We start from the raw sequence: 27,371 nt of genomic DNA on the forward strand, positions 1-27,371 counted from the left end.
ACATCCCCCAGCGCCAAACGCCTTCCAGCATCAAGGCAAAATGAGTTAATGTTGCGCGCAGCATGTCTTTTACACAGTGCCTCCCCCCTCTGCCTGGCTGTGCAAGTATCAGGTGTCTACTGGCTTTGTGTAGACCTAGTTTTAAAGTGCTTGTTGACAAATGTGGCTGGCAGCAGAAAAACACTTTTTCACCAAGTTTGGGGATAAATAAATATCACGGTACTTCAAAAACTTGAGGAGAAGGTAGTGGTGAGTACATCATGGGCTTTCCATTATTTTTAAGAGCTCCCCTTTTACTCTGTAAATCAAGAACTTCAATTGTTCTTGCAGACATTTCAGTTCTAAAAATGTGTCCTCTCTCCATCTGTCAATTATAACAATAACTAACTTCTGGCATTGAGTGGTGAAACGAGCAACATCTTTCAGAAGAACAGCACAGCTAACAACAAGTCCTTGCATATACAAGATCACAGGGTAATGAGTTTCAGTCAAGGGCAAAAAGTGTTCTCTAAGGTGATGCTTACCCAACCATTCATTCACCATTCACGTACTATAAATTAATAAATAATGTAAAAGTCACCTCTCCAAGGGGCATATTATCAAGAAACGGCGTTAAAATTATCGCAGCTTTAGCGGCTGGAAGCTGCCGCTAAAGCGGCGATATGGGCTTTATAATATGCCCTTGTGAATTCCCATAGAAGCCCATGTTCTGTTTAGCGACATTTCTCCTATGATCAATCTGCATGCTAACCTGCACAGCGATAAGAAAAGTAGCGCTAACCATGCTTATCGCTACTTTCCTTACGCCTGCTTTCAATCTGACTTAGCCATTATATCCAATGATAGGTGGATGTTATGGCTAAGTCTGCCATGCCCTATCATCAAGCTTTCGCCTATGGCTGTGCGATTATCGCTGGATTTCCAGCGATAATCGCACATTTAGCAGCTATTGCTTGGATTTTTATCGCTTTGGAGATATGCGTCACTGATAGCGCGCTATCTCAGTGATAAAATATAGCGATAGCCGGTGATACTTATCCTCGCACTAGGCGCGCTTAGTGATAATTATCGCCGGCTGTTGCTGATATGCCCCTTTGTCTCATAAATCCATTGTACACAGAAAGCAGTCAGTTTTTTTTCCACGGTGGGAAGGTTTTTTAATATGTGTTTGCATACATGTCACAAATACATGTACACCTATATGTTTACACATACACACACACACACGTAGTTAAGACAATAACTTAAAACAAAACAAAAGACTAGGCAAAGCCTTAGATTTGGCTGGAATGTGGTAACACATGAAAACAAAGGCATGCACAAGTGAAGTTGGATACATTATTCAAATTAAAGTTGAGCCTGTCAGCTTAACCACTAGTGGTAGAGTTCTGCATGGGAGAAGGGTAAAGAACGCTGATGTATTAAGGGTAGAGCTCTGTTTTATGGCATTTATTTTTTGGCTTTTCCCTCTATTTATTCATATTTATTTTTGCAAATTTTATCTGCATTTATCCATATTTATTTTGTGCTTAGTGTAAAAAGTGAGGTTAAAATGCTTATATTTCCACGTTTATTTAACTGACAAATGTTTACTCATGCATGAATGTCTAACAAGTTTGAGCGTTTTACAGTACAATACCGTCATCCACAATCATTTGCATCAGAGAACAGCTAAAACAGCGCTACTGCTGCAGTTATTTAATCTTCATTAGGAAATCTCTTTTCATTTTTTTTAAACTCCTGTCAGTGTGCACAGTTATTGACCCAGCGCACTTGACTGACAGTATGAAGAATCCTCCAAAAGAAAGCCTATGTTTGCTATTTCTTCATATTTAAAAATTAATGCATGCAGGAAAATAGATTGTTTTCTGTCTGTATTTATCTGTAAAAATCTGTAAAAATGGAACACTTGAAGCCTTAAGTAAAGAGTAGATCAGGCACTTACCCCGCCATGATGGCTCCTACATCTGCAATGAACCACTCTGGGGAGTTAAATCCCAGAATCCCAACACCGTGGAACCGCTCCAGGCCAAGCTGAACATGTGAAAGAAAGAGAGGAAGGACAAGTAAATACTATTTAGTTGCCGCAACTCATAGCACTGGTCACACTGAGCATAAGTAGATCTTACCATTAGTCGCAGTGTGTAGGGAAGTGCACCTTATTGCATGGTTATCTCCTAGCTTCTTTCTAGATACCTGATGCCAACGTAGCTTGGTGCGCCCTGGGTCACTGCTAACTAGATTCCCAGGAACTGCGTTCTTCCCCAAAACTGTACCTTTGTCTCCACTATTGGCACACCGCTGGAGCCACCTGTAGGTCCCTTGAAAAAAGGTACCTCTGGTACCAAGGGCCTATTGATCAGAGAGGGTCTCTGGGGGCTGCAGCATGTATTATGCCACCTTCCAAGACCCCTCACCTGAACACCCACACATTGTCTCTACAGGCTGAGTGTTCAGGTGTAGACTACACTGAAGAGTCAACATGGCACTCCTCCCTGGGTGCTATGCCCCCTAACACTGCGTATGGCATGGGTAGGACATCCCTCAAGCAGCCCTTAACGCCTTAAACTCGGCGTTTTTTTCGCCACGGTGTGGGTGTTCTATTGAGAGGGCGGGGCTCCGTCGGCCGTTGGCCGACGGCAGCACGGAACGGGTTGCAGCCCTAAAGGCATGGTGCGCCATACCACCGGAGAGGGCATAGCTGCATGAGCACTATTTCCCAACAGTGTCTGTGCAAATTACAGGCACGTAAGTGCAGTGAATCCATTTTGAGTAAAGGGGCATGGAGTTTATCATTAGGAACTCCACAGCCCCTGAATGGCTCCACTGAAAACTGGGAAGTTTGGTACCAAACTCCTCAGCACATTAAACCCACATTGATGCCAGTGTGGGATTTAATGTAAAATGTAGTCAGAGGGCATGTTAGAGATGCCTCCTGAAAAGTGACCAGCCCTGGTGTGGTTCCTGACTGGCTACCAGCCATCTGACACCATGATACAGGTTTCTGGACCCCTTAGTAGAGAGCCTCCACCCTATGGGTCCAGAGAGGGAGCCCATCCTGGGCTGAGGTGTCATGCCTCCTCCCCCAGGATGGGCAGGATCCACCAGGGGGAAGTTTCAAATGCCTGTTGCCTTTGTTAGCTACCTGCAGCCTTTTGCTGCAATCAGCAACTGGTTCCCACTGATTATGACCCCCACATTGGGCGGGAGAATTAGCTGGGAAACCGAGTCAGGAAGGGAGGTGGGCCCACTTTTGCCAACCCCACCTATCAAGTGGGGGAGGCGAAATGAAGCACACATCTCAGTCTTCCCCAAATTTTGAAGATGAGGGGACTCACCCAATCTGAAGGAGTCCTTTGCTCCCTCCCACTGGAGGGTGGCATAAAAGGGAGTGTCGACACTCCAGGGAAGGGACCTATTGGTCCTGACCTGCACACCCCTGTAAGACACTGAAAATCTAATATTTAGGGGAACTTCTAAACCTTGCTGCTTCAGATTCGATTGCCTAAGAAGAAGGACCAAAGAGCTATGTAGCAGTGGAGAAGAAGATGACGACTGACTTGGCCCCAGCTCTACCGGCTGTCTCCTCCTCTAGCAATGCTGCTTCCATAAATTGTGTGGCCCGCACCCAGCAACGTCAAAAACTCCAGAGTACCTGTGCTGTCTTCCACAAAGACTCCAGTCTCTTGTGGAAACCGGATTTGTCCAGCAAAGAAACCAACCCATCTCCAGATCCAAGAGGATCTGCTTCACTTCTCCACTCTGCACCCGAAACCCAGGGCCTGAGTTAGAGTGAACCACTTACCCTGAGATGTCTCCCCGGCAATCCTGACCTCGCCTGCACCAGTGGCTGACCTCTCCATGAATCCTCCTCGACGCCTGCAGCCTCTGTTCGAAGATTACCCCCTCCGACTGGAACAGGAACAAGCAAAGGAGACCCGACACCAAAAGGCAACCCTGCATCCTTTGCCTGGACTTTGAGGAGCCCCGCTAATGGTGCCCAGGTGCCCCCCAGCTATCCCACTCACCTGTCCAGCCAGTGGTCACCTTCGTTCAGCCTCCTTGTCCAAGCCTGCAGCATTTATTCCCAACCGATGTTCTCAATTGGTTTCCTTTGGGAGCCTGACGCCTACTTTGCACCCTGCACCTCGCTGCCCGAGTGACGCTGGAGGTATGCTGCTGGTCCCTACTAGAGTCCCCCTTTTTTGCTTACCTTTGATCCTGGGCCCTGACCCTGAAACTGTAGGTACCTACCTGCGACAGGTGATCTTCCGAGTGCCTCTGGCTCCATAGCATTGCTTGCGGCCTAACCTCTCCTTTGACCACTGCACCCAGGCACCCCTGTGACGCTGAGGGTGCACTCTCTTGACCTGCCTGACCACTGCCCTGTGTAAGTGCTACCAGACCGAGTCTGAACTACAAAACCGCTTAGTTACCTGCAAACATAACACTTTGGACCTGATTCCGATCCTGTTAGGAAAGCATTCCCACCTAGGGCCCAATTACAATGTGGTTAGGAAGGTCTCCTAATGGTATTTTCTCTTTCCAGATCGGATTGGGAATGTGCCTTCCCAATCGAGGGCCAGATTATGATGCGGTTAGGGACAAAGGCTTCCATAGAAGTCAATGGGAGTTCAACCAAATTGTATCTGGAAGCATCCAGATGCATCATACTGGGCCGGTCGGACTCTCCCGATACGAGTCGGTCGGGAACCATTTCCAAACTGATTAGATCGGGAGGATTTCCTAACCGCATCAGAATCAGGCCCTCTGTGTTTTCCCCTAGGATTGTATGGTATGCTCTAAGTGATGACCCTGTCTTGTACTGCAACACTTAGAGGCATATTTACAAGCCCCTATCGCCAAAGGAACGTCACTTTTTCATGTTCCTGTGACAATAGGGGTTTCGCCTTATTTACAAGACAGCGTTAACACCGTGGCTTAACGCCGCCTTGTAAATAAGGCCCCCTTTCATGCTACATGTGGCGTGAAAGGGGTGAACAATGGGTGTTAAGGTAAGCGTTTCACCACAACACCCATTGTTTTTAACGCTTTCCTCTACTTACAAGGGTGGCCTAAGTAGGAGGCAGCCCACATAGAAACAGAAAATTGCTATGAAATATTGTTTTTTATGCAGGAAGATGTCCCTTCCTACACATAAACAATCATTATAAAAAGTTACGATTTGCAACTTCTCACATAGGATTTACAAATTGCTATTCTGGATTGTTTATGTAAAGAAAGGCCCACCTTTCTTCACATAAACAATTATTCCCTCAACACACTCACCCTTGCACTATCGTGCAAGAGTGCCTGTGTTTACGCTAGGCTGGATAATTCACGAGGGTGCGCCGTATCTTGCTGAATACGACTCATTCCTGTGTTTTCAGAATGGCGGAGCGTGGCTTCAGCATTTTGTGGCAAACGCCACGCTCCGCCACTAGCTTGTAAATATGCCTGCAGTGTCTTCAACTAAGTTAACCTGCTTACTGATGTACTGTAATGCCTAAACTGTGTTATTAGTTTGTTTTGCCCTAAGCTAGAAAAGTAACTGACAAGTAATCTACACTAATAACAAGTATTCTAAAGAGCTTACAAGCAAACCCATTTTCTCTAATGCAAAATAACTTGTATGCTTCTACAAAACCAGTACACACCATACCTTGAAAAGTATTATGTATTGAAAGTATAACTTACCTGCTACTAACTGTTGGACTTGGCCCTTCTGGCAGGTTCATCCCTGAACTTTTTGCCTGGTATTATTAAATAATTATGGTGATTCTTGGTTTCTGCGCACTTTCACTGTGTCTCAGTGGAAAGTGCGTGCGCACTCTGAGTGCATGTGGTGAGATAGGCCTGCCCTCCCATAGGAATGCATGGGGAATGTATGTGTCCCTGGTAGTTCCTGATGCCTGGGGTGTACAGGCTCGAGTCTGGTATGTGCGGACTCGTGTGATTGAATGCTGCGAAATGATGTATGCGGCATAAATGTGTCTAGTGTGGAAGTGCCACTTCTAGACATTGGTGTGCGTGTATAGTGAGTGTGCTGACACGTGATTGGCTGGAGCCTGGCTCCAGGATGTCTGGATGGGTCTGCCCAGTGGTGAGTGTTGAGATTAGCATGCTGATGTGAGGGGAGGGGTGCACCTGGGTCCTGAATGGGGCTGGGTTTTCCCCACACAATGCTGGCTCCGCCCCCTGCGGTGCGACTGATGACCCTAGCCTGCCTGGTGAATGAGAAGGGTGGCTGGGGAAAACAAAGTACTCCCAAAACCAGCTGCGACTGGTTTCTCCCCCCACCCTGCACCATTAGACAAATGATTTCAGTGTATAAAAAGGGGCTGTGTCTCCTGACAAAATGTTCTTGTTCCCAACTTGAATCCTACCAGGGGCGTGCTGCTGCTTGGGCCCAGGGTAAGGCTTGCCTCCCTGGGCCCTACCCAGCCCCTGGACTACTGCAGCCCCATGACCCCTGAAGGACTTTGCTGGACTGTTGGCTCCTCTAGCGCCTGGGGGCCCTGGATTCCTTCTCTAAGCGCCTGGGAGCGCTTGTTTTTTGCCCTAGCGCTTGGGAGCGCTTTATCTTGCCACTAGCGCTGAGAGCACTTTTCTTTCACCCCTAGCGCTTGGGGGTGCCTTATTTTGTTCATGGCGCTTGAAATCGCTTTATTTGTAAAAGCCGGTGCCCACCCGGCAGTGGACCCGTTTTGCCGATTTTAAAGTCCCCTGGCAGGTGCCCACCCCACCAAGGACCTTGCCGCTATTTTTGGTGGCCCGATCGAGTGCCCACCTCGATTTATTTATTTACAAGGAAAGCCAGTGCCCACCTGGCATTTTCTGCTGTGTCCACCGCCGGGCCGCCGCTCTGCCTGCGACGACCCGGAAGTGGTTGGCCGGCCGGCCAATGGTAGCGCGGCCCGGCCGGAAGTCCCGCCCCGCAGCCTCGGGGCGAGAAGGAGTCTGCAGCAGCCGTGCGGAGCCTAGCGAGGCTCCCCCGAGGGAGAGGAGCCCCACCCGCGGCCCCAGCAAAGCCGCCGCTGCACGGAGACCCGGTGAGTGAGGCCCGAAGTTCAGTATTGGGGAGGAGGGCGTCGGGGCACATTGCCGGTGCCCGCCCCTCCCCTCCAGTGTGTAGAGCCTGTTGAGGCTCCGGTGGCAGTTGGTGCTTCTCGAGTCCCAGAGTGGGACTCCAACTTCACAGGCACATTTGTAATTGAACCCTGAGAGGCTCCTGGGCAGTTTTCCCCTTTGTGTCTATCCGAGTCCCCAGAGGGGGGGACTCCGACGTCCGGGGCACATCTGTGACGAGCCCCGAGAGGCTCAGGAGCATTCCTGTTTTCGAGCCCACGAGGCTCCACGCCCGCATCTTGTGTATTTAGGGCCAGAGAGGCCCAGCGCGCACATTCGTATTTACGAGCCCAGAGAGGCTCGAGTGCCAGTTCTTTGTTCTAGAGCCCATAGAGGCTCACAGCCCACCTTGTTTCATTAGAGCCCCGAGGCTCCCACGCTGTGGTTTGGCCCCATTGTGGTCTTGAGCCCACGAGGCTCCAACGTTGGCATCATCAGTGTTTTCAACTGCCCAGCACTTCGTGGGCAGTTTCCACGTTTAGGCTTGTGTTCTCGGCTGCCTGAGCAGCCTGCCTGACATTTGGGACACAGGCATCCTAGCCCTAGAGAGGCAGTTGGCTTAGGGACTGCCACAGGTGGTGGCTTATGTGATTTTGCGCAATTGTTCTTATACCTCTGAATGTGTTGTTTATGCATCATGTGTTCTCCTGTGCTGCACCTCTGAATGTGTTCTAATGCATCATGTGCCTTGTTCTTACACCTCTGAATGTATGTTTATGCATCATGTGTTTTCCTTCCCTACACCTCTGAATGTGTGTTATGCATCATGTGTTATGTGCTTATACCTCTACAGGTATTGTGATACTTAGGTGGTTGTTCTTGCTAGTACAGGTGGTGCTAGTGAGGTCCTTGTTCCCTGCGTGACATTTTCCTAAGGTGGTTAGGGTTGCGTAGGTGGTACTTACCTGGTACCAGTAGTTACTGGTTGTGTGCTACATTTTCTAATGTGTGCTACGGTGATTTTACATTCTATGTTCTATGTTCTAAGTGATATTCCAAGTGCTAGTCCTAAAAGTGCTGATTCCTGACAGTGGTCCATGTGGCCCTGCCTTGTACATATCCCCTGTAAATTCTGCCCGTGCCTGTTGGCACATTGTAAAGTGTGTGTTTTTATCTAATGTGTTTTGGTGTAATACAAAGGCTATTTGTATACATAACCTTGTGTGGAGTTCCTTTTGTGGGGGGCCTTGGATGTTGTTGCTGGTGGGTGCGTGCGCAAATGCTTTACACATCGCCTCCGAGATAAGCCTGACTGCTCGTGCCAAGCTACCAAGAGGGTGAGCAGGGGTTGTCTTGGCGTGTAACTCCCTTGCCCTGACGTGGAAGTGGGGGTCTCTGACTGACTTTGGCGCAAGCCCTGGCCAGCCAGGGATCCCATTTCTAACATAGGTGGCAGCGGAGATGATCCGGATTTGTGTTTGCGTTGTACCACAGTGGCAACTGGCCGCACTACAAAACTGTGCATTTTAGATAAATCACATTTTGGGGATTATTGTTTTAAGTTTGCTAAAAATGTCATATCTGTGCAAATGTGTTTCTTGTGCACTTTGAGTTAGGTGTCCCTAGCTCGGGAGGGTAGATCATCCCCCTAAGTGCAGTGTGTTTTCTGGATTCACCAGAAGGGTGGGATCCAGTGGTGGCAGCATAAATGTGTCCAGTACATGTGTCCCTGTCCTGGAGTAATGGTACCTGTGTCACGTGTGGTCAGGTTGAGAAATCAGGGGTGGTAGAAATTGCCTTACCAGTCGGGGGGGGCGGGTGTGAAGAATGGGGAGCTTGCTGAATAATTGGATATGTGTTGGATTTCATGGGTGGGCCTGAAGCTCAAGGGAGTTTCCCCTGCCCCTGTGCCATTGTGTTATTTGTTGGGGAGTGACCCTAAGGAAAGTTCTGGTCTTCCAGCCCGGTGGCGGAAGTGGCTCAGAGGAGCACAAGCCTGGTCTCCGTAGTCTGGGTGTTTTTTTTGGGAACACCAGGTGAGGGAGCCTAGCATGTCCGTATGGAGCATCCTTTAAGGGAGATCTCCCAGCGTGGAGAGAACGTGGAGCGCCTGTAAGCAGGCTCTAGTAGTTCTGTTGTCTGGCAGTACCGCTCCAGTTGGGAGGGTGCAGAAGTCCAGATGGAGGGGTGCAAGAGGGATAGGTTCCCCACTGGAGTAACCAGTGGGTATGGGGCCAGCCAGAAGGGTTGTGTCGCCTTGGAGTGACCATGTGGATGCCACTTCTGTCCTAAGTGTCAGGCAGACTTGTACGCGACACATTAGTTATGTGTCACCCTCAAGGAAGTCCTGGTGCGCCAGGCATCTGACCAAAGGGTACGTCCCTCGGTTGGGGAGCTTGCTGAATACTTGTGTGCTCTTGTTTTTCTCAGATACCTAAGTCCTGTGTGTTGAACTTTTCCCAAGAACGTCTTCAGAAATGGAGCCTGCTTTTGATTTCTGTGGTCTGTTTAGAGACAGAATTTTGGAGTTGGTAAGGTCCTGGGAGGAGAGAGGCATAGGGGATGGGGTGATTGCAAAAGGAGTGGCTGAGGTGTCTTCCAGCCCAGGGTGGTGGAAGAGGTTCAGTGTAGCCCAGCTAGGTCTCGGTGTAGGGGCTCACGTCCTGTCTCAGAGGAGAAGGAGTGGGTGGGACTGCGTGTCTCCAGGTGCCCGAAACCCAGTTTCAGGGCCTGGAATGTTTCTGAAGGGAACGTCAGGTCGGGGGCCTAGGCTGTACCAAGAGATCATTTGAGGAAGATCTCCCAGAGTGTTTGAAGAACGTGGAACATCGGTGAACAGGGTTTCAGTAGTTCTGGTGTCTGGCAGTACTGCTCCAGGTGGGAGAGTTGTGTTCTGGAGGGTGCTTCAGAAGTAGAGGTAGGGTGGGGCATTCTTGCCCGTGACCTCTGGTCAGCCTGAGGGTGCGGACCCTAGGTTGAAGGATCAGTGGTAGTTTGGAACTACACTGAGAAAGGGAGTGGCGAATGGCTATTGTATGCCAGGGTTTACCAACCCCCACTCTGGATTGGCATGGACCAGTGGTATCTGGGTGGCCTAGGGCCTGGTCCTAGACGTGGACAACTAAGGAGTACCAGTGGGGTAGCCTAGTTGGGCCTGTTTTTTAAAGTATGTGCTTGTCTTATGGATCAACGTGGCGTAGAACCGGAGGGTGTCCCTGCAGTGCGGGCCCGCGTCCGTGTTCTATCGCCCCAAGCAGGGAAGTCCATCACGGTGGTGATTGGTCTGCCCTGCGTTTTGGCTGGAAGGGGGTTGTGTTGGACTTGGCCCTTCTGGCAGGTTCACCCCTGAACTTTTTGCCTGGTATTATTAAATAATTATGGTGATTCTTGGTTTCTGCCCACTTTCACTGTGTCTCAGTAGAAAGTGCGTGCGCACTCTGAGTGCATGTGGTGAGATAGGCCTGCCCTCCCATAGGAATGCATGGGGAATGTATGTGTCCCTGATAGTTCATGATGCGTGGGGTGTACAGGCTCGAGTCTGGTATGTGCGGACTCATGTGATTGAATGCTGCGAAATGATGTATGCGGCATGAATGTGTCTAGTGTGGAAGTGCCACTTATAGACATGGGTGTGCGTGTGTAGTGAGTGTGCTGACACGTGATTGGCTGGAGCCTGGCTCCAGGATGTCTGGATGGGTCTGCCCAGTGGTGAGTGTTGAGATTAGCATGCTGATGTGAGGGGAGGAGTGCATCTGGGTCCTGAATGGGGCTGGGTTTTCCCCACACAATGCTGGCTCCGCCCCCTGTGGTGCGACTGATGACCCTAGCCTGCCTGGTGAATGAGAAGGGTGGCTGGGGAAAACAAAGTCTCCCAAAACCAGCTGCGACTGGTTTCTCCCCCCACCCTGCACCTTTAGACAAATGATTTCAGTGTATAAAAAGGGGCTGTGTCTCCTGACAAAATGTTCTTGTTCCCAACTTGAATCCTACCAGGGGCGTGCTGCTGCTTGGGCCCAGGGTAAGGCTTGCCTCCCTGGGCCCTGCCCAGCCCCTGGACTACTGCAGCCCCTGGACCCCTGAAGGACTTTGCTGGACTGTTGGCTCCTCTAGCACCTGGGGGCCCTGGATTCCTTCTCTAAGCGCCTGGGAGCGCTTGTTCTTTGCCCTAGCGCTTGGGAGCGCTTTATCTTGCCACTAGCGCTGAGAGCGCTTTTCTTTCACCCCTAGCGCCTGGGGGCACCTTATTTTGTTCATGGCGCTTGAGAGCGCTTTATTTGTAAAAGCCGGTGCCCACCCGGCATTGGACCCGTTTTGCCGATTTTAAAGTCCCCTGGCAGGTGCCCACCCCGCCAGGGACCTTGCCGCTATTTTTGTTGGCCCGATCGAGAGCCCACCTCGATTTATTTATTTACAAGGAAAGCCGGTGCCCACCCGGCATTTGCTGCTGTGTCCACCGCCGGGCCGCCAATCTCTGCCTGCGACGACACGCCGGCCAATGGTAGCGCGGCCCGGCCGGAAGTCCCGCCCCGCAGCCTCGGGGCGAGAAGGAGTCTGCAGCAGCCGTGCGGAGCCTAGCGAGGCTCCCCCGAGGGAGAAGAGCCCCACCCGCGGCCCCAGCGAAGCCGCCACTGCACGGAGACCCGGATGAATGAGGCCCGAAGTTCAGTATCGGGGAGGAGGGGTTCCGGGCACATTGCCGGTGCCCGCCCCTCCCCTCCAGTGTGTAGAGCCTGTTGAGGCTCTGGGGGCAGTTGGTGCTTCTCTAGTCCCCGAGTGGGACTCCAACTTCACGGGCACATTTGTAATTGAGCCCTGAGAGACTCCTGGGCAGTTTTCCCCTTTGTGCCTATCCGAGTCCCCAGAGGGGTGGACTCCGACGTCCGGGGCACATCTGCGATGATTCCCGAGAGGCTCAGTGGCATTCCTGTTTTCGAGCCCCGAGGCTCCACGCCCGCATCTTGTGTATTTAGGGCCAGAGAGGCCCAGCGCGCACATTCGTATTTACGAACCCAGAGAGGCTCGAGTGCCAGTTCTTTGTTCTAGAGCCCAGAGAGGCTCACAGCCCACCTTGTTTCATTAGAGCCCGGAGGCTCCCACGCAGTGGTTTGGCCCCATTGTGTTCTTAAGCCCACGAGGCTCCAACGTTGGCTTCATCAGTGTTTTCAACTGCCCAGCACTTCGTGGGCAGTTGCCACGTTTAGGCTTGTGTTCTTGGCTGCCTGCGCAGCCTGCCCGACATTTGGGACACAGGGCGTCCTAGCCCTAGAGAGGCCAGTTGTCCTAGGGACTGCCACAGGTGGTGTCTTATGTGATTTTGCGCAATTGTTCTTACACCTCGGAATGTGTTGTTTATGCATCATGTGTTCTCCTGTGCTGCACCTCTGAATGTGTTCTAATGCGTCATGTGCCTTGTTCTTACACCTCTGAATGTATGTTTATGCATCATGTGTTTTCCTTCCCTACATCTCTGAATGTATGTTATGCATCATGTGTTATGTGCTTATACCCCTACAGGTATTGTGATACTTACGTGGTTGTTCTTGCTAGTACAGGTGGTGCTAGTGAGGTCCTAGTTCCCTGCGTGACATTTTCCTACGGTGGTTAGGGTTGCGTAGGTGGTACTTACCTGGTACCAGTAGTTACTGGTTGTGTGCTACATTTTCTAATGTGTGCTACGGTGATTTTACATTCTATGTTCTATGTTCTAAGTGATATTCCAAGTTCTAGTCCTAAAAGTGCTGATTCCTGACAGTGGTCCATGTGGTCCTGCCTTGTACATATCCCCTGTATATTCTGCCCGTGCCTGTTGGCACATTTTAAAGTGTGTGTTTTTATCTAATGTGTTTTGGTGTAATACAAAGGCTATTTTTATACATAACCTTGTATGGAGTTCCTTTTGTGGGGGGCCTTGGATGTTGTTGCTGGTGGGTGTGTGCGCAAATGCTTTACACATCGCCTCAGAGATAAGCCTGACTGCTCGTGCCAAGCTACCAAGAGGGTGAGCAGGGGTTGTCTTGGCGTGTAACTCCCTAGCCCTGACGTGGAAGTGGGGGTCTCTGACTGACTTTGGTGCAAGCCCTGGCCAGCCAGGGATCACATTTCTAACACTAACTAAATCTTGGTTCTAGAAATAAAATCACAAAATAACAAATTTGTATTCAAGCAATTGGTCTGGAATCAGTCTTTTGAGTGTGTAACATCATTTCTTGCCTGAGTGTATATAACAAATGCTTAACACTACCCTCTGATAAGCCTGACTTCCCAACAATACTACCACAAAAGAGAGTGAGGTATCATCTCGTCTAGCCTCTGTTATACCTCTGGGGATCCACTGGACTCTATGCACACTATACCTTATTTGATATAGTATATACAGAGCCAGCTTCTACACAGAGTATAGATAAGACCCAGAAACATTCACTAACAGAAGGTAAGACACATATCGCAATAAATCTATCAAAATATATTACTTTTTGCTGTTTCTGTGTTGTTTGTCAGTGTGTCAGAATAAAACTGGTCGTTTTTGCTCTGACATGTGCCAAAAAAGAATATTGCAAAATTGCACAAACTAATAATGTAAAGAAAGGAGGTACAAAGCAGCCATTTTGTTGGGAAGCAGGGCCCTGTCTATACAGGTGTAAGTGCTACCCACCTCTCTTCCTGTCCAGGAAGAGGTATCAGAATGCAGATGAGTACTCAGACACAACCACTCTTCCTATGTTTGTGGATTTCTAGAGGGAATACACAATGTGTAGCTGTCACCCACCCCAGCCGTGTAATGGAGACAGGCTGCAAGGCACCCAGAGCAGTAAGAGCATAGAAATGTCCACATTCTAAAAGTGGCATCTCTAAAACAGTAATGCTAAATCCAACTTTCCCAGTAAAGCAGATTTAATATTACCATTCCAAAGATATGAAACATATGCAGCTACTCATTTATAATCAGGAATAATTACAGCTTAAAAGCTTATAGAAAAATTCCAATGTTAGCCATGACAGGAGGAAGCCTCACAATAGTGAAAAATGAATTTAGATGTTTGTCACTACCAGGACATATAAAATTCAAAAGTACACATCCTACCTTTTTATTACACAGCACTTTACCCATAGAGCTACCAAGGGCCCACCTTAGGTTTGACTTAGGTGTAATGTAAAGGGAGTGTAAGGTAATTTGGTGACAGGCTCGGGTATATGGTATGACACTTTACAAGGGACTTACCAGTAAACTAAATATGTCAATTGAGTATACACCAATGTCACCATGTTTAGGGGAGAAGCGCATGCACTTTAGCACGGCTTAGCAGTGGTAAAGTGATCGGAGTCCTAAAGCCAACAAAAATAATTCAGCAAAAAGAGGAGAAGGAAGGCAAAAGGTTAGGGGTGACGCTTTGAAGAGGGTCATTTTCCAACAGTCCATCATTTGCTTTATGGTGTTTCCTGTCAGATTTTTTTTTCTTTTTAAGGTTCTGTTTATTGAGTTTTTAAGTAAGTCAAACGACAAACCGTACATCATATTGCATAAAAGCAGTAGTAACCTGTTCACGAGCAGGAGTAATCTGTATTTAGCATGAGTAATCAGTACCCCAGCAACAGTAATCTTTAACCCAGCAATAGTAATGTTAACCCCAGCACTAGTAACTTGTTCACCAGCAGGAGTAATCTGCATGTAGCATGAGTAATCTGATCCCCAGGAATAGTAATCTGTACACCAGCAGGAGTAACCTGTACCCCAGCAGGAGTAACCTGTACACCAGCAGGAGTAACCTGTACACCAGCAGGAGTAACCTGTACACCAGCAGGAGTAATGTGCATCTAGCATGAGTAATCTGATCCCCAGCAAGAGTAACCTGTACCCCAGCAGGAGTAACCTGTACCCCAGCAGGAGTAACCTGTACCCCAGCAGGAGTAACCTGTACACCAGCAGGAGTAACCTGTACACCAGCAGAAGTAATTTGATCCCCAGCAGGAGTAACCTGTACCCCAGCAGGAATAATCTGCACCCCAGCAGGAGTACCTTGTACACCAGCAGGACTAATCTGCATCTAGCATGAGTAATTTGATCCCCAGCAGGAGTAACCTGTACACCAGCAGGAGTAATCTGTACAGCAGCAGGAGTAATCTGTACCCCAGCAGGAGTAACCTGTACCCCAGCAGGAGTAATCTGTACCCCAGCAGGAGTAACCTGTACCCCAGCATGAGTAATCTGTACCCCAGCAGGAGTAACCTGTACCCCAGCATGAGTAATCTGTACCCCAGCAGGAGTAACCTGTACCCCAGCAGGAGTAACCTGTACCCCAGCAGGAGTAATCTGTACCCCAGCAGGAGTAACCTGTACCCCAGCAGGAGTAACCTGTACACCAGCAGGAGTAACCTGTACCCCAGCAGGAGTAACCTGTACCCCAGCAGGAGTAACCTGTACACCAGCAGGAGTAACCTGTACACCAGCAGAAGTAATTTGATCCCCAGCAGGAGTAACCTGTACCCCAGCAGGAATAATCTGTACCCCAGCAGGAGTAACTTGTACACCAGCAGGACTAATCTGCATCTAGCATGAGTAATTTGATCCCCAGCAGGAGTAACCTGTACACCAGCAGGAGTAATCTATACAGCAGCAGGAGTAATCTGTACCCCAGCAGGAGTAACCTGTACCCCAGCAGGAGTAATCTGTACCCCAGCAGGAGTAACCTGTACCCCAGCAGGAGTAATCTATACCCCAGCAGGAGTAACCTGTACCCCAGCATGAGTAATCTGTACCCCAGCAGGAGTAACCTGTACCCCAGCAGGAGTAACCTGTACACCAGCAGGAGTAACCTGTACACCAGCAGGAGTAACCTGTACACCAGCAGGAGTAATCTGCATCTAGCATCAGTAATCTGATCCCCAGCAAGAGTAACCTGTACCCCAGCAGGAGTATTCTGTACAAGGGCAAAGTCATTTCTACCCCAGCAGCTGCCCTACAATGCACCCCATTAGAGCTACAGTAATGTGTAGTATCAACAACATGGACTTTAAGTTAACCAACCTACCGCAGGGCTAGGCACACACACACCTGATCAGCGGTAGGGTACCCGCACGCCTGACAGTGTGTTTTACAAACACAGATAACGTACCATAATCAGTGCCCAGGGGTGAGGTCGCGCTCATGTTCTATGAAAAGCAGAAGCTGTCTGTTTTTATTCTCAGATGGAGGCATCAGAAAGGCTCTCTCTGTTTTATCAAGCCAGCCTACTAGATTAAGGTACAGTTGTAGCAGCAACAGTGTCACTAATAAAAAGTTTACTTAAATCGCCTGGACATGGACCTTTGTAAGTGTAACCTTTCAGCAGTGTGTAGAAATGAATAAATATCTTCACTTTAATAATATACTGATGCACTCTACAGAAAATCGAAATTCCAGTACATTCAGAATCCATGAACTCTCATTCTAAATGATCTGTCCTGAAAACAGCGTTAGCTGTCTCACCAGTGTTATGTTACCACAAACATCGACAATACTTACAGGTTTGGCTTCAATGCGCTCTGCATGAAAACTGCACGTGTGACAGCCTGAGATTTCTGCATTAGCACATTAAAGCTAGACCTATTGGTTTTGTCAGTGCATGTTGATGCTGTTTCCTAGTCCCCTATATGCAGCCTACATTTACTCTGTTACCCAGACTGTTTGCAGTTTCCAGCCTGAATGCATGAAGATGAGCGGCGGATAAGATTACAACTAGTATGTTACTCACCCCTAGTTAGTAACCAATCCTCAGTAACTACCACTAGCTCTGGGCCCCTGTTTAACTCATCAGACATGTTATGTTATGTTAGGTTGTCTTGTAAAGCGCATGGCTACCCCAGCAATGGGGCGTCCCAGCGCTGTAGACCACTGGGGAACCCGTCCTGGCTTTCCCTGTGAGATGATCCCTGCTGGGTATCTCCAAGGTGAAACCAGGCATCCCCAGTGTATGTGGGGGGCCGTTGTGGAGATGAGGCAAGCTAATGCCCAGAGTTGCCGAGTGTGATCCCTGGTTAGAGTAGGCACCAAAGCGAGAATTATCGAGTCCGCTGACCCTGGTCCACGACCCTGCCGCGTCTGGAATTGAACCCTGGTCCCGGGCCGTCCTCTGCTTCTGGGTCTGCTGCCTCTAACCACTGAGCCACACCACTCCACATGGTTCAAGGATGATAGAGGGTTTGGAGTACAGAGAGTTAGTTCATTGGACAGTGACCTGTTTCTCCAACCCTCACCAGGAATGCTTATCAACACCACTCTTTTCATGTGACAACAGAGGGAAACGTATCAGCCAATATTTCAGTTCTTCACTACTTGTGATTGAGCAAAATGTAAGGAGATTATTACTCACTTTACCACTGAGTTTAGGATTTGTTAAGTTGAAAATCAATAAAAAACGTTAAGGTCTATAAAGAAACAACAAAGAAAAGCAAAGCGGGTACATTTCGTTTCTAGATTCTGCTATTTCAAATGGTATACATGTAAAGGTAAAATGGTATAACAATAATTGTTAGTGAAACTGAGTATTTGAACTTAGCTTTGCCCATTTATTCACAGGACCAAGCAGCAGCAAGCAGGGTGATGATTGCCTAAGATTTGCGCATGCACGCGCTACTAGACTGGTAATATTTGCCAATGAGTTCAACAGGAGAGACCAATCATTAAAGCCCTGTTTATGCTGTTGTGATCTGATGTACCAAGCTCATCTCTCTCTTTTCCCCTTCAACAGCACATTGACTTAACCTTACACATGAAAAAAGAAGAAAGCTGGACCATGGACTGACCTTCAGGAAGCTCTTGGCCGCTGCCCGGCACTGCTGGTGGTACTGCAAGTACGTGGTGGTCTCCCAGCGGCCATCTCTCTTCACCGCCATTGCTGGATGGTCGCCGAAGCGCTGGACCGCGTCCTGAAACATCTGGAGTGTGGTGACCGGGGGCTCCGAGGCCGGCCCCGTCTCTTCAATGCGCAGCTTCACCGCTCCATCTCTGCGGGCTGTCCAGAGACCATCTGCGGGAGCCAGGCTCAGCTGTACCAGACCATCTTCTTTTCCACGGGCACCCAAACTCTTGTATTCTGTGTGAGATATGATGAGGAATAAGATGGAGTATGGACATACCTTTATATACAAGTCTTTCATACCAATCATATCCTAGCACTTTTGATGGTACACAATGTTGACCTGGTTGGATTTGCCGGCTGTGTTCAACGCCATTGATCATATCTCGGACGCTTGAAGTGGCGAGGGTGCTGGACCCCACCACAAAGAGGTCTCCTTCATTCCTTTATAGAATATGCACACAAGTTTGCCTGGACCAGTCTACATCTTGTGAGGGCTTAGTTGTGCAGATCCCAGGGGATCCTGTCTCTCACTTTTGCTTTTGAGTGTCTACAGTCAACCATTTCATCATCTCCTAATGGGATTGGGAAGCCAATTCCACAACTATGCAGAAGACACCCAGGTGATGTTCAAAGTGACATGGAATGGCCTGAGAGCTGCTCTGTTTTCTCTCTCATTATTTACAACAAGGGGTGGTGATGGACAGAGTCTCTGAATTAAGCAGAGTACTCTCACCCAGTCAAGAGATCAGGGCTAGATCCAACACCATTTTTTAGCTCATTGCACCATCCCAGTTTCAGAACCTGGCTGTATGCAAATTAGTCTGTCCCTGGCCCAGTGCATCATGGGAACAGGGCAGACCAGACTACAAAAGCCAATTCTTACACTGGGAAGGAAACAAGCTTCCGGGGACCGGTTTCTGGCATTACAGCCGTCTTCGGCCCGGCTTGCTTGAATCCTGATGGTGCAATGAGCAAGGGACTCACATCTGAGTATACCCTTCCACGCTTAGGGTGGACAAAATTATTTACAACAAGGGGTGGTGATGGACAGAGTCTCTGAATTAAGCAGAGTACTCTCACCCAGTCAAGAGATCAGGGCTAGATCCAACACCGTTTTTTAGCTCATTGCACCATCCCAGTTTCAGAACCTGGCTGTATGCAAATTAGTCTGTCCCTGGCCCAGTGCATCATGGGAACAGAGCAGACCAGACTACAAAAGCCAATTCTTACACTGGGAAGGAAACAAGCTTCCGGGGACCGGTTTCTGGCATTACAGCCGTCTTCGGCCCGGCTTGCTTGAATCCTGATGGTGCAATGAGCAAGGGACTCACATCTGAGTATACCCTTCCACGCTTAGGGTGGACAAAATTATTTACAACAAGGGGTGGTGATGGACAGAGTCTCTGAATTAAGCAGAGTACTCTCACCCAGTCAAGAGATCAGGGCTAGATCCAACACCGTTTTTTAGCTCATTGCACCATCCCAGTTTCAGAACCTGGCTGTATGCAAATTAGTCTGTCCCTGGCCCAGTGCATCATGGGAACAGGGCAGACCAGACTACAAAAGCCAATTCTTGCACTGGGAAGGAAACAAGCTTCTGGGGACCGGTTTCTGGCATTACAGCCGTCTTCGGCCCGGCTTGCTTGAATCCTGATGGTGCAATGAGCAAGGGACTCACATCTGAGTATACCCTTCCACGCTTAGGGTGGACAAAATTATTTACAACAAGGGGTGGTGATGGACAGAGTCTCTGAATTAAGCAGAGTACTCTCACCCAGTCAAGAGATCAGGGCTAGATCCAACACCGTTTTTTAGCTCATTGCACCATCCCAGTTTCAGAACCTGGCTGTATGCAAATTAGTCTGTCCCTGGCCCAGTGCATCATGGGAACAGGGCAGACCAGACTACAAAAGCCAATTCTTACACTGGGAAGGAAACAAGCTTCCGGGGACCGGTTTCTGGCATTACAGCCGTCTTCGGCCCGGCTTGCTTGAATCCTGATGGTGCAATGAGCAAGGGACTCACATCTGAGTATACCCTTCCACGCTTAGGGTGGACAAAATTATTTACAACAAGGGGTGGTGATGGACAGAGTCTCTGAATTAAGCAGAGTACTCTCACCCAGTCAAGAGATCAGGGCTAGATCCAACACCGTTTTTTAGCTCATTGCACCATCCCAGTTTCAGAACCTGGCTGTATGCAAATTAGTCTGTCCCTGGCCCAGTGCATCATGGGAACAGGGCAGACCAGACTACAAAAGCCAATTCTTACACTGGGAAGGAAACAAGCTTCCGGGGACCGGTTTCTGGCATTACAGCCGTCTTCGGCCCGGCTTGCTTGAATCCTGATGGTGCAATGAGCAAGGGACTCACATCTGAGTATACCCTTCCACGCTTAGGGTGGACAAAATTATTTACAACAAGGGGTGGTGATGGACAGAGTCTCTGAATTAAGCAGAGTACTTCACCCAGTCAAGAGATCAGGGCTAGATCCAACACCGTTTTTTAGCTCATTGCACCATCCCAGTTTCAGAACCTGGCTGTATGCAAATTAGTCTGTCCCTGGCCCAGTGCATCATGGGAACAGAGCAGAGCAGACCAGACTACAAAAGCCAATTCTTACACTGGGAAGGAAACAAGCTTCGGGGGACCGGTTTCTGGCATTACAGCCGTCTTCGGCCCGGCTTGCTTGAATCCTGATGGTGCAATGAGCAAGGGACTCACATCTGAGTATACCCTTCCACGCTTAGGGTGGACAAAATTATTTACAACAAGGGGTGGTGATGGACAGAGTCTCTGAATTAAGCAGAGTACTCTCACCCAGTCAAGAGATCAGGGCTAGATCCAACACCGTTTTTTAGCTCATTGCACCATCCCAGTTTCAGAACCTGGCTGTATGCAAATTAGTCTGTCCCTGGCCCAGTGCATCATGGGAACAGGGCAGACCAGACTACAAAAGCCAATTCTTGCACTGGGAAGGAAACAAGCTTCCGGGGACCGGTTTTTCTGGCATTACAGCCGTCTTCGGCCCGGCTTGCTTGAATCCTGATGGTGCAATGAGCAAGGGACTCACATCCGAGTATACCCTTCCACGCTTAGGGTGGACAAAATTATTTACAACAAGGGGTGGTGATGGACAGAGTCTCTGAATTAAGCAGAGTACTCTCACCCAGTCAAGAGATCAGGGCTAGATCCAACACCGTTTTTTAGCTCATTGCACCATCCCAGTTTCAGAACCTGGCTGTATGCAAATTAGTCTGTCCCTGGCCCAGTGCATCATGGGAACAGGGCAGACCAGACTACAAAAGCCAATTCTTACACTGGGAAGGAAACAAGCTTCCGGGGACCGGTTTCTGGCATTACAGCCGTCTTCGGCCCGGCTTGCTTGAATCCTGATGGTGCAATGAGCAAGGGACTCACATCTGAGTATACCCTTCCACGCTTAGGGTGGACAAAATTATTTACAACAAGGGGTGGTGATGGACAGAGTCTCTGAATTAAGCAGAGTACTCTCACCCAGTCAAGAGATCAGGGCTAGATCCAACACCGTTTTTTAGCTCATTGCACCATCCCAGTTTCAGAACCTGGCTGTATGCAAATTAGTCTGTCCCTGGCCCAGTGCATCATGGGAACAGGGCAGACCAGACTACAAAAGCCAATTCTTACACTGGGAAGGAAACAAGCTTCCGGGGACCGGTTTCTGGCATTACAGCCGTCTTCGGCCCGGCTTGCTTGAATCCTGATGGTGCAATGAGCAAGGGACTCACATCTGAGTATACCCTTCCACGCTTAGGGTGGACAAAATTATTTACAACAAGGGGTGGTGATGGACAGAGTCTCTGAATTAAGCAGAGTACTCTCACCCAGTCAAGAGATCAGGGCTAGATCCAACACCGTTTTTTAGCTCATTGCACCATCCCAGTTTCAGAACCTGGCTGTATGCAAATTAGTCTGTCCCTGGCCCAGTGCATCATGGAAACAGGGCAGACCAGACTACAAAAGCCAATTCTTACACTGGGAAGGAAACAAGCATCCGGGGACCGGTTTCTGGCATTACAGCCGTCTTCGGCCCGGCTTGCATGAATCCTGATGGTGCAATGAGCAAGGGACTCACATCTGAGTATACCCTTCCACGCTTAGGGTGGACAAAATTATTTACAACAAGGGGTGGTGATGGACAGAGTCTCTGAATTAAGCAGAGTACTCTCACCCAGTCAAGAGATCAGGGCTATATCCAACACCGTTTTTTAGCTCATTGCACCATCCCAGTTTCAGAACCTGGCTGTATGCAAATTAGTCTGTCCCTGGCCCAGTGCATCATGGGAACAGTGCAGACCAGACTACAAAAGCCAATTCTTACACTGGGAAGGAAACAAGCTTCCGGGGACCGGTTTCTGGCATTACAGCCGTCTTCGGCCCGGCTTGCTTGAATCCTGATGGTGCAATGAGCAAGGGACTCACATCTGAGTATACCCTTCCACGCTTAGGGTGGACAAAATTATTTACAACAAGGGGTGGTGATGGACAGAGTCTCTGAATTAAGCAGAGTACTCTCACCCAGTCAAGAGATCAGGGCTAGATCCAACACCGTTTTTTAGCTCATTGCACCATCCCAGTTTCAGAACCTGGCTGTATGCAAATTAGTCTGTCCCTGGCCCAGTGCATCATGGGAACAGGGCAGACCAGACTGTTTTCTCTCTCGACTCCAGAATCAGCAAGACTTACAAGTGATGAGTTCCACATTTGATGCTGGCGCACATTTGATAAGTAGGGGTTTATTTGAGTTTGTCAGTGTAACCCCAGGTAATAAGTTGCAACAAATATTTTATGTCAGGTACCCCTGAAAGACAGATGTTACTGTAGTTGCAGTAAAAGGTTCAGGGAGGACCTGGCCTGATAGTTCGGGCTGACTGCTCCCTTGAGGAGCAGGATCAAGACTGATTTGCAGATGGCTGTATTCAAATTGAGGAGGTATGGTGGTCAAAAAATGATGTATTGGGATGCGGCCCGTGCACTTGCCAATGGCTGAGAGTAATTCGGGCATTCCAATCATCATATTCTTTATTTTACAACTGTCTAAAAGTGCCATTTTCAAGATTGAAATTTAAAATCCCACTTTACCTTAAGAGAGGATTTTTCATTACAATTTCAAAGTCACCAAACGTTAACTGGGTACCTGTTCCCATTTGGAAGTTACAGCTTATTAAATGTGAAAAGGTAACTCTAATGTTGCCCTATGGGAGAGCTAGGCCTTGCAGTAGTAAAAAATAAATTTAACAGTTTTTCGCTACCAGGACATGTAAAAATAAAAAAAAGTACATGTCCACTATTTAAATACACTGCACCCTGCCCTTGGGCGGTGTAGGAGTGACTTATATGTATTAAAAAAAGGGTTTGGGACAGGCAAAAAGTTATTTTTCCAGGTCAAAATGGCAGTTTAAAACTGCACACACAGGCCGCAACGGCAGACTTGAGACATCTTTAAAGAGCTACTTAAGGGGGTGGCACAATGAGTGATGCAGGCCCAATAGGAGCATTTAATATACAGGCCATGGACACATATAGTGCCTCTTTACTACTTCAAGTAAATTAAATATGGCAGTTTCATGTAAGCCAGTTCTCCCAGGCTTTAAGGAGGGAGCACAAGCATGTTAGCACTGGTAAGCAGTGACAAAGCATGTAGAGCCCAAAGCCAGCAAAAACAGTCAGCAAAACAAAAGGATTGAAGACTAAAGATTGCAAACAAACAAAATGTTGTCAGTCACTATAAGGAGAGGGCGGACTCATTGCTGTTGCTGTGGTGTAGGAATCAAAATGTGAATGACACTGCAACAGGCCATTTGATGAAAAGGACTGGCTGAAAACCACTGTTTGTTGTATCTGTTTGAATATCTCTTTATATAATTTTGGGGAAAATCAAAAGATATTTGCTAGCTCCAGACCTAAAAATATTGAATGCCTAAAAATAATTCTGTCAGTTCTGTGGCTTTAGTGCTATGTTAAGCCAGACCTGGACCATGACCTTGCCAAGAACAAAAATGTATTTATGTATTCATTTATTTTTGCATTTTGTATAGCGTAAACATTATCCATAGGTGCCACAGGAATTTACAGTAGAACTATTTTGTTATGAGAATAGTTACAGATGGTTCAAAGATTACCAAATGTTACCAAATATTGTTATACAAGCTCTAGAATTACAAATTGGTGAATTATTACAGAAAAAGGAAACAGGGTGCTTTCAGTTCTGTTTAGAAGGTGAGTAAACATGTCCATGCTGGAAGGGATTGGCTGCAATCTCTTAGCCAAACTATTGTCCAAGGATGAGGGCTTTCAGTTCCGTTTTGAAGGTCAGGTGGTAGTGCCAAGGTGAGGAGGTAGTGAGTTCCAAATTCTTGTTGTGCTACCCTAGAAGGATTGTGCCAGGAGTGTTTCCTTTTAAAGGTTAGGGATTCTAGCAGTAATGCTTTGGTGTTTTGTCCTCCTGAAAGCTTGAGTTTGTTCTCTAGGTAACAGGGATTGGATGTTTGTAGAACCTTAAGAGTGATGCAAGCAGTCTTGTATGCAGCCCTGGCTTCAATAGGCAACCAGGGAAGTGAGACCAGAATAGATGTGGTGTGATCATCCCTTTTTGCCCCGTAGATAAAGTTTGCTGCAGAATGTAGGGTCGATTTCAGAGGGGTGAGGTGGCTTTTGAGAGTACTAATCAAGAGAGAGTTACAATAGTCGATTCGGCTGAGCACCAGTGTATGAGCAACAGATTTCAGATATTCCCATGGAATGTAGAGGTGTTTTTTCCCATACAACATGCAGTTGATAGTGCTGGTTTCTGGCCATGATGCTGATTTGAGACTGCAGATGGAGCTTCTTGTCTCAAATGAATTCTAGGGATTTGGCACTGCCAATGATAGTGGGTTTACTGTTGAGGAGGTTGAGTTTGTCCATCTAGGATTCAAATGGAAGTGTTAATTTCGATGAGGAGACATTTTCTTTTGGATTCTGCCCATGAGGAATGTTTCATACCATTTAAGGACCACGCCATCAATGCAAATTTGATTTTTGAGAGTGTCTAGGAGCATGTAGTGGTTCATCGTGTCGAAGGCTGATGATAGGTCGAGAAGGATCAGGAGACAGGAGCTGCCTGAGTCAAAGATTCAAAGTGCATCATTGACCACCAGTAGTAAAGCAGGGTAGACCTGTGCTGTAGCTCTTGAAAGTGGATTTGTATTTGTCCAGGAGGTTATTATCTTTGATGTGTTGGGTGAGTTGCTCCTCTACACGCCTTTCAATGATTTTTGCGAAGAAATGCAGGTTGGAGATTGGTTGATAGTGTTCAAGTCATTGGTATCTGCAGAAGGAAAGGGGTGACTTGTCCAGTTTTGAGGCAGTCAAGACATGTTCCTTGACTGAGGGAGAGATTCACCAATTGTGTCCAATAGGGTAGCATGTGAGTAAAAAGATATTTGGTAGTGTTATCCAGGATTGAGTTCACAAAGGGGTTTGAGGGTTTGGTTTTAATGATGATTTGGAATAAGTCTTCTTCCTATAATTGTGTTAAATATTTGCTGAATGTCTTTCAAATTGCACAACAGGAGACATGTCTTGAAATAGAAGCAATTTTATTTTAGAGACAAAGAACTGTAGAAACTCTTCTGCTTTCGTTGGTGGGTCATCAGATTTCATGACTGTGGACATGAAGGGGCTGTTGCCTGTTTTGACCACATTGAAGAGTTGCTTTAGTCGGTTCTTGGCTGAGTCCAGGAGAGATCACCAGCGACTGGATTTCTCATAAAAGATAATGTCTTCTGTAACCAGACATAGATTTTTAGAGGCATTTGAGGCTAGTGGTGGAGCTTGACTGTACCAATTTCTTCTCTCACATTCATAAGGCTTTTCATATTCGTATCAGGTCTTATTGAACCATGGAGCTGATAGTTTACCTCAATGCCTTTTGCTTGGAAGTGGATCAACATTATCACTAAGATCAGAGAGACATCTTAGACTGGTGGAGGTCAATTCATTGACATCTATGACTGGGTCGATTGGAGGTAGTACTATATGGGCAGTGTTGAGGAGTATTCTGATGCCCAAGTTCTTGGTATCTCTATGAGAGCGTCGAGGTGTGAAGGGAATATGGAAATGATCAGACCAGTCTACTGGTTTGGGTTCATCCACTAGTAGCATGTATTTATGGAGATAATTAGATCAAGTATGGAATCTTTTACATGTGCTAATTTTAGGTTTTGTTGGATCTAATTGCATTCAGAGAGAGTGGAGGCAAAGGGATTCACATCAGACTTTTCCGTGATGCCTGAGTGAAAATTAAAGTCTCCCAGAAAGATCGCTTTGTCACTTCCCACACTGTTTTTCGCAAGAAACTTAAAACCTGGGTTTTATCCCTTCCTTGATGGGTGGGCTGTTTTTTGTTTTTCTCTCACCTTACAGTTTCTTCCTTTATTGCTAGTGCTTCGACACCCTTGGGTATATCTTACTCTACAATCCCAACACAAATACGTTCTGTTGTTTTGTCATTATTGAGGTCCATGCATTCTTTTACAAAGGTTGTCACAGCCCTTGGTGGGTGGTAGATTGTGTTTAAGGGGAACTCTGTTGAGCGTGGAGATCCACAGTGAGACATGGGAATGTGGAAAGAAGAGCTGTTGGGTATATTCTTGCACTGCAGTGAATCTTTGCAGATGGCTGCAACACCTCCCCTCACTTTGCCTAACTGGTCCTTTGTGATGATGGAGTAGTTTGAAGGAATTTAAAGATCAAGAGCCTCATTTATGAGATTTTACCATAGGGCAGCACCACAAGCCTTCCTGCTGAGATGCCCGACTGTAAAAGAAAAGGGCAGAAATGTGCCATATCTATCAGAGACGGCATATTCCTGTCCATTTCCCCCATTTCCCCTGTGCCAGTGCACAACGTGCTACCGTGCGCCAGCTCAGGCATATTTTGCACCATGGTGCAAAGGTGCCCTGGGGAGTAATACGTTTGTGGCGCTGCCTCAGATTTATGATTTCTTGTAAATCTGGGGCAGTGCCAAAAAGCTATGGCTGTTGCCCAGAATGCCCCCAGCAACACCTATTGTTAACGCAGAAAACTGTGTTAAAGGGAACCATATTTACGAGGCAACATAAAGCCCAAAAAAGTGGCTTAGTGCTGCCTGGTAAATATGGAGCAGGGTGCTGTGCCACGGAACATCAACAAAATGATGTTACAGCTGCGCAGGGTGCCTCATACCAGAGGCCCCAAAGTGTTACAGGATGTGTCATTGAAGCAGGTCTCTCTGACAATCAAGAGGTCGAGGTTGCAGGGTGTAATGGTTTCTGAAATTTCCAGCTTGTTCTTCATTACAGATCTGCAGTTGTGGATCATGCAGCATAAAACTGATTTGGCGTAAGGAGTGTCATGGGTTCTGGGTATGATAGGAATAATGTTAGCTGGTGACTATGGGTCAGATGTA

General features: G+C 47.8%; 1 protein-coding gene across 1 annotated transcript in view; it reads right to left on the reverse strand.

The window, feature by feature from the left end:
* Positions 1 to 26,869, reverse strand: part of LOC144820054 (long-chain-fatty-acid--CoA ligase ACSBG2-like) — a 191,671-nt gene extending 164,802 nt beyond the window's left edge. Inside the window, exons 1-3 of the mRNA XM_078677708.1 lie at positions 26,701 to 26,869; positions 17,848 to 18,137; positions 1,946 to 2,034 (exon numbers count right to left, since the gene is read on the reverse strand). Of these exons, the coding sequence (XP_078533834.1) occupies positions 1,946 to 2,034; positions 17,848 to 18,137; positions 26,701 to 26,869 (548 nt within the window). The remainder of the gene's footprint in view (positions 1 to 1,945; positions 2,035 to 17,847; positions 18,138 to 26,700) is intronic.
* Between the last annotated feature and the right edge of the window lie 502 nt (positions 26,870 to 27,371).

The sequence above is a fragment of the Lissotriton helveticus genome, chromosome 2_1 (assembly GCF_964261635.1).
Source record: "Lissotriton helveticus chromosome 2_1, aLisHel1.1, whole genome shotgun sequence".
Taxonomy (NCBI): Eukaryota; Metazoa; Chordata; class Amphibia; order Caudata; family Salamandridae; genus Lissotriton; species Lissotriton helveticus.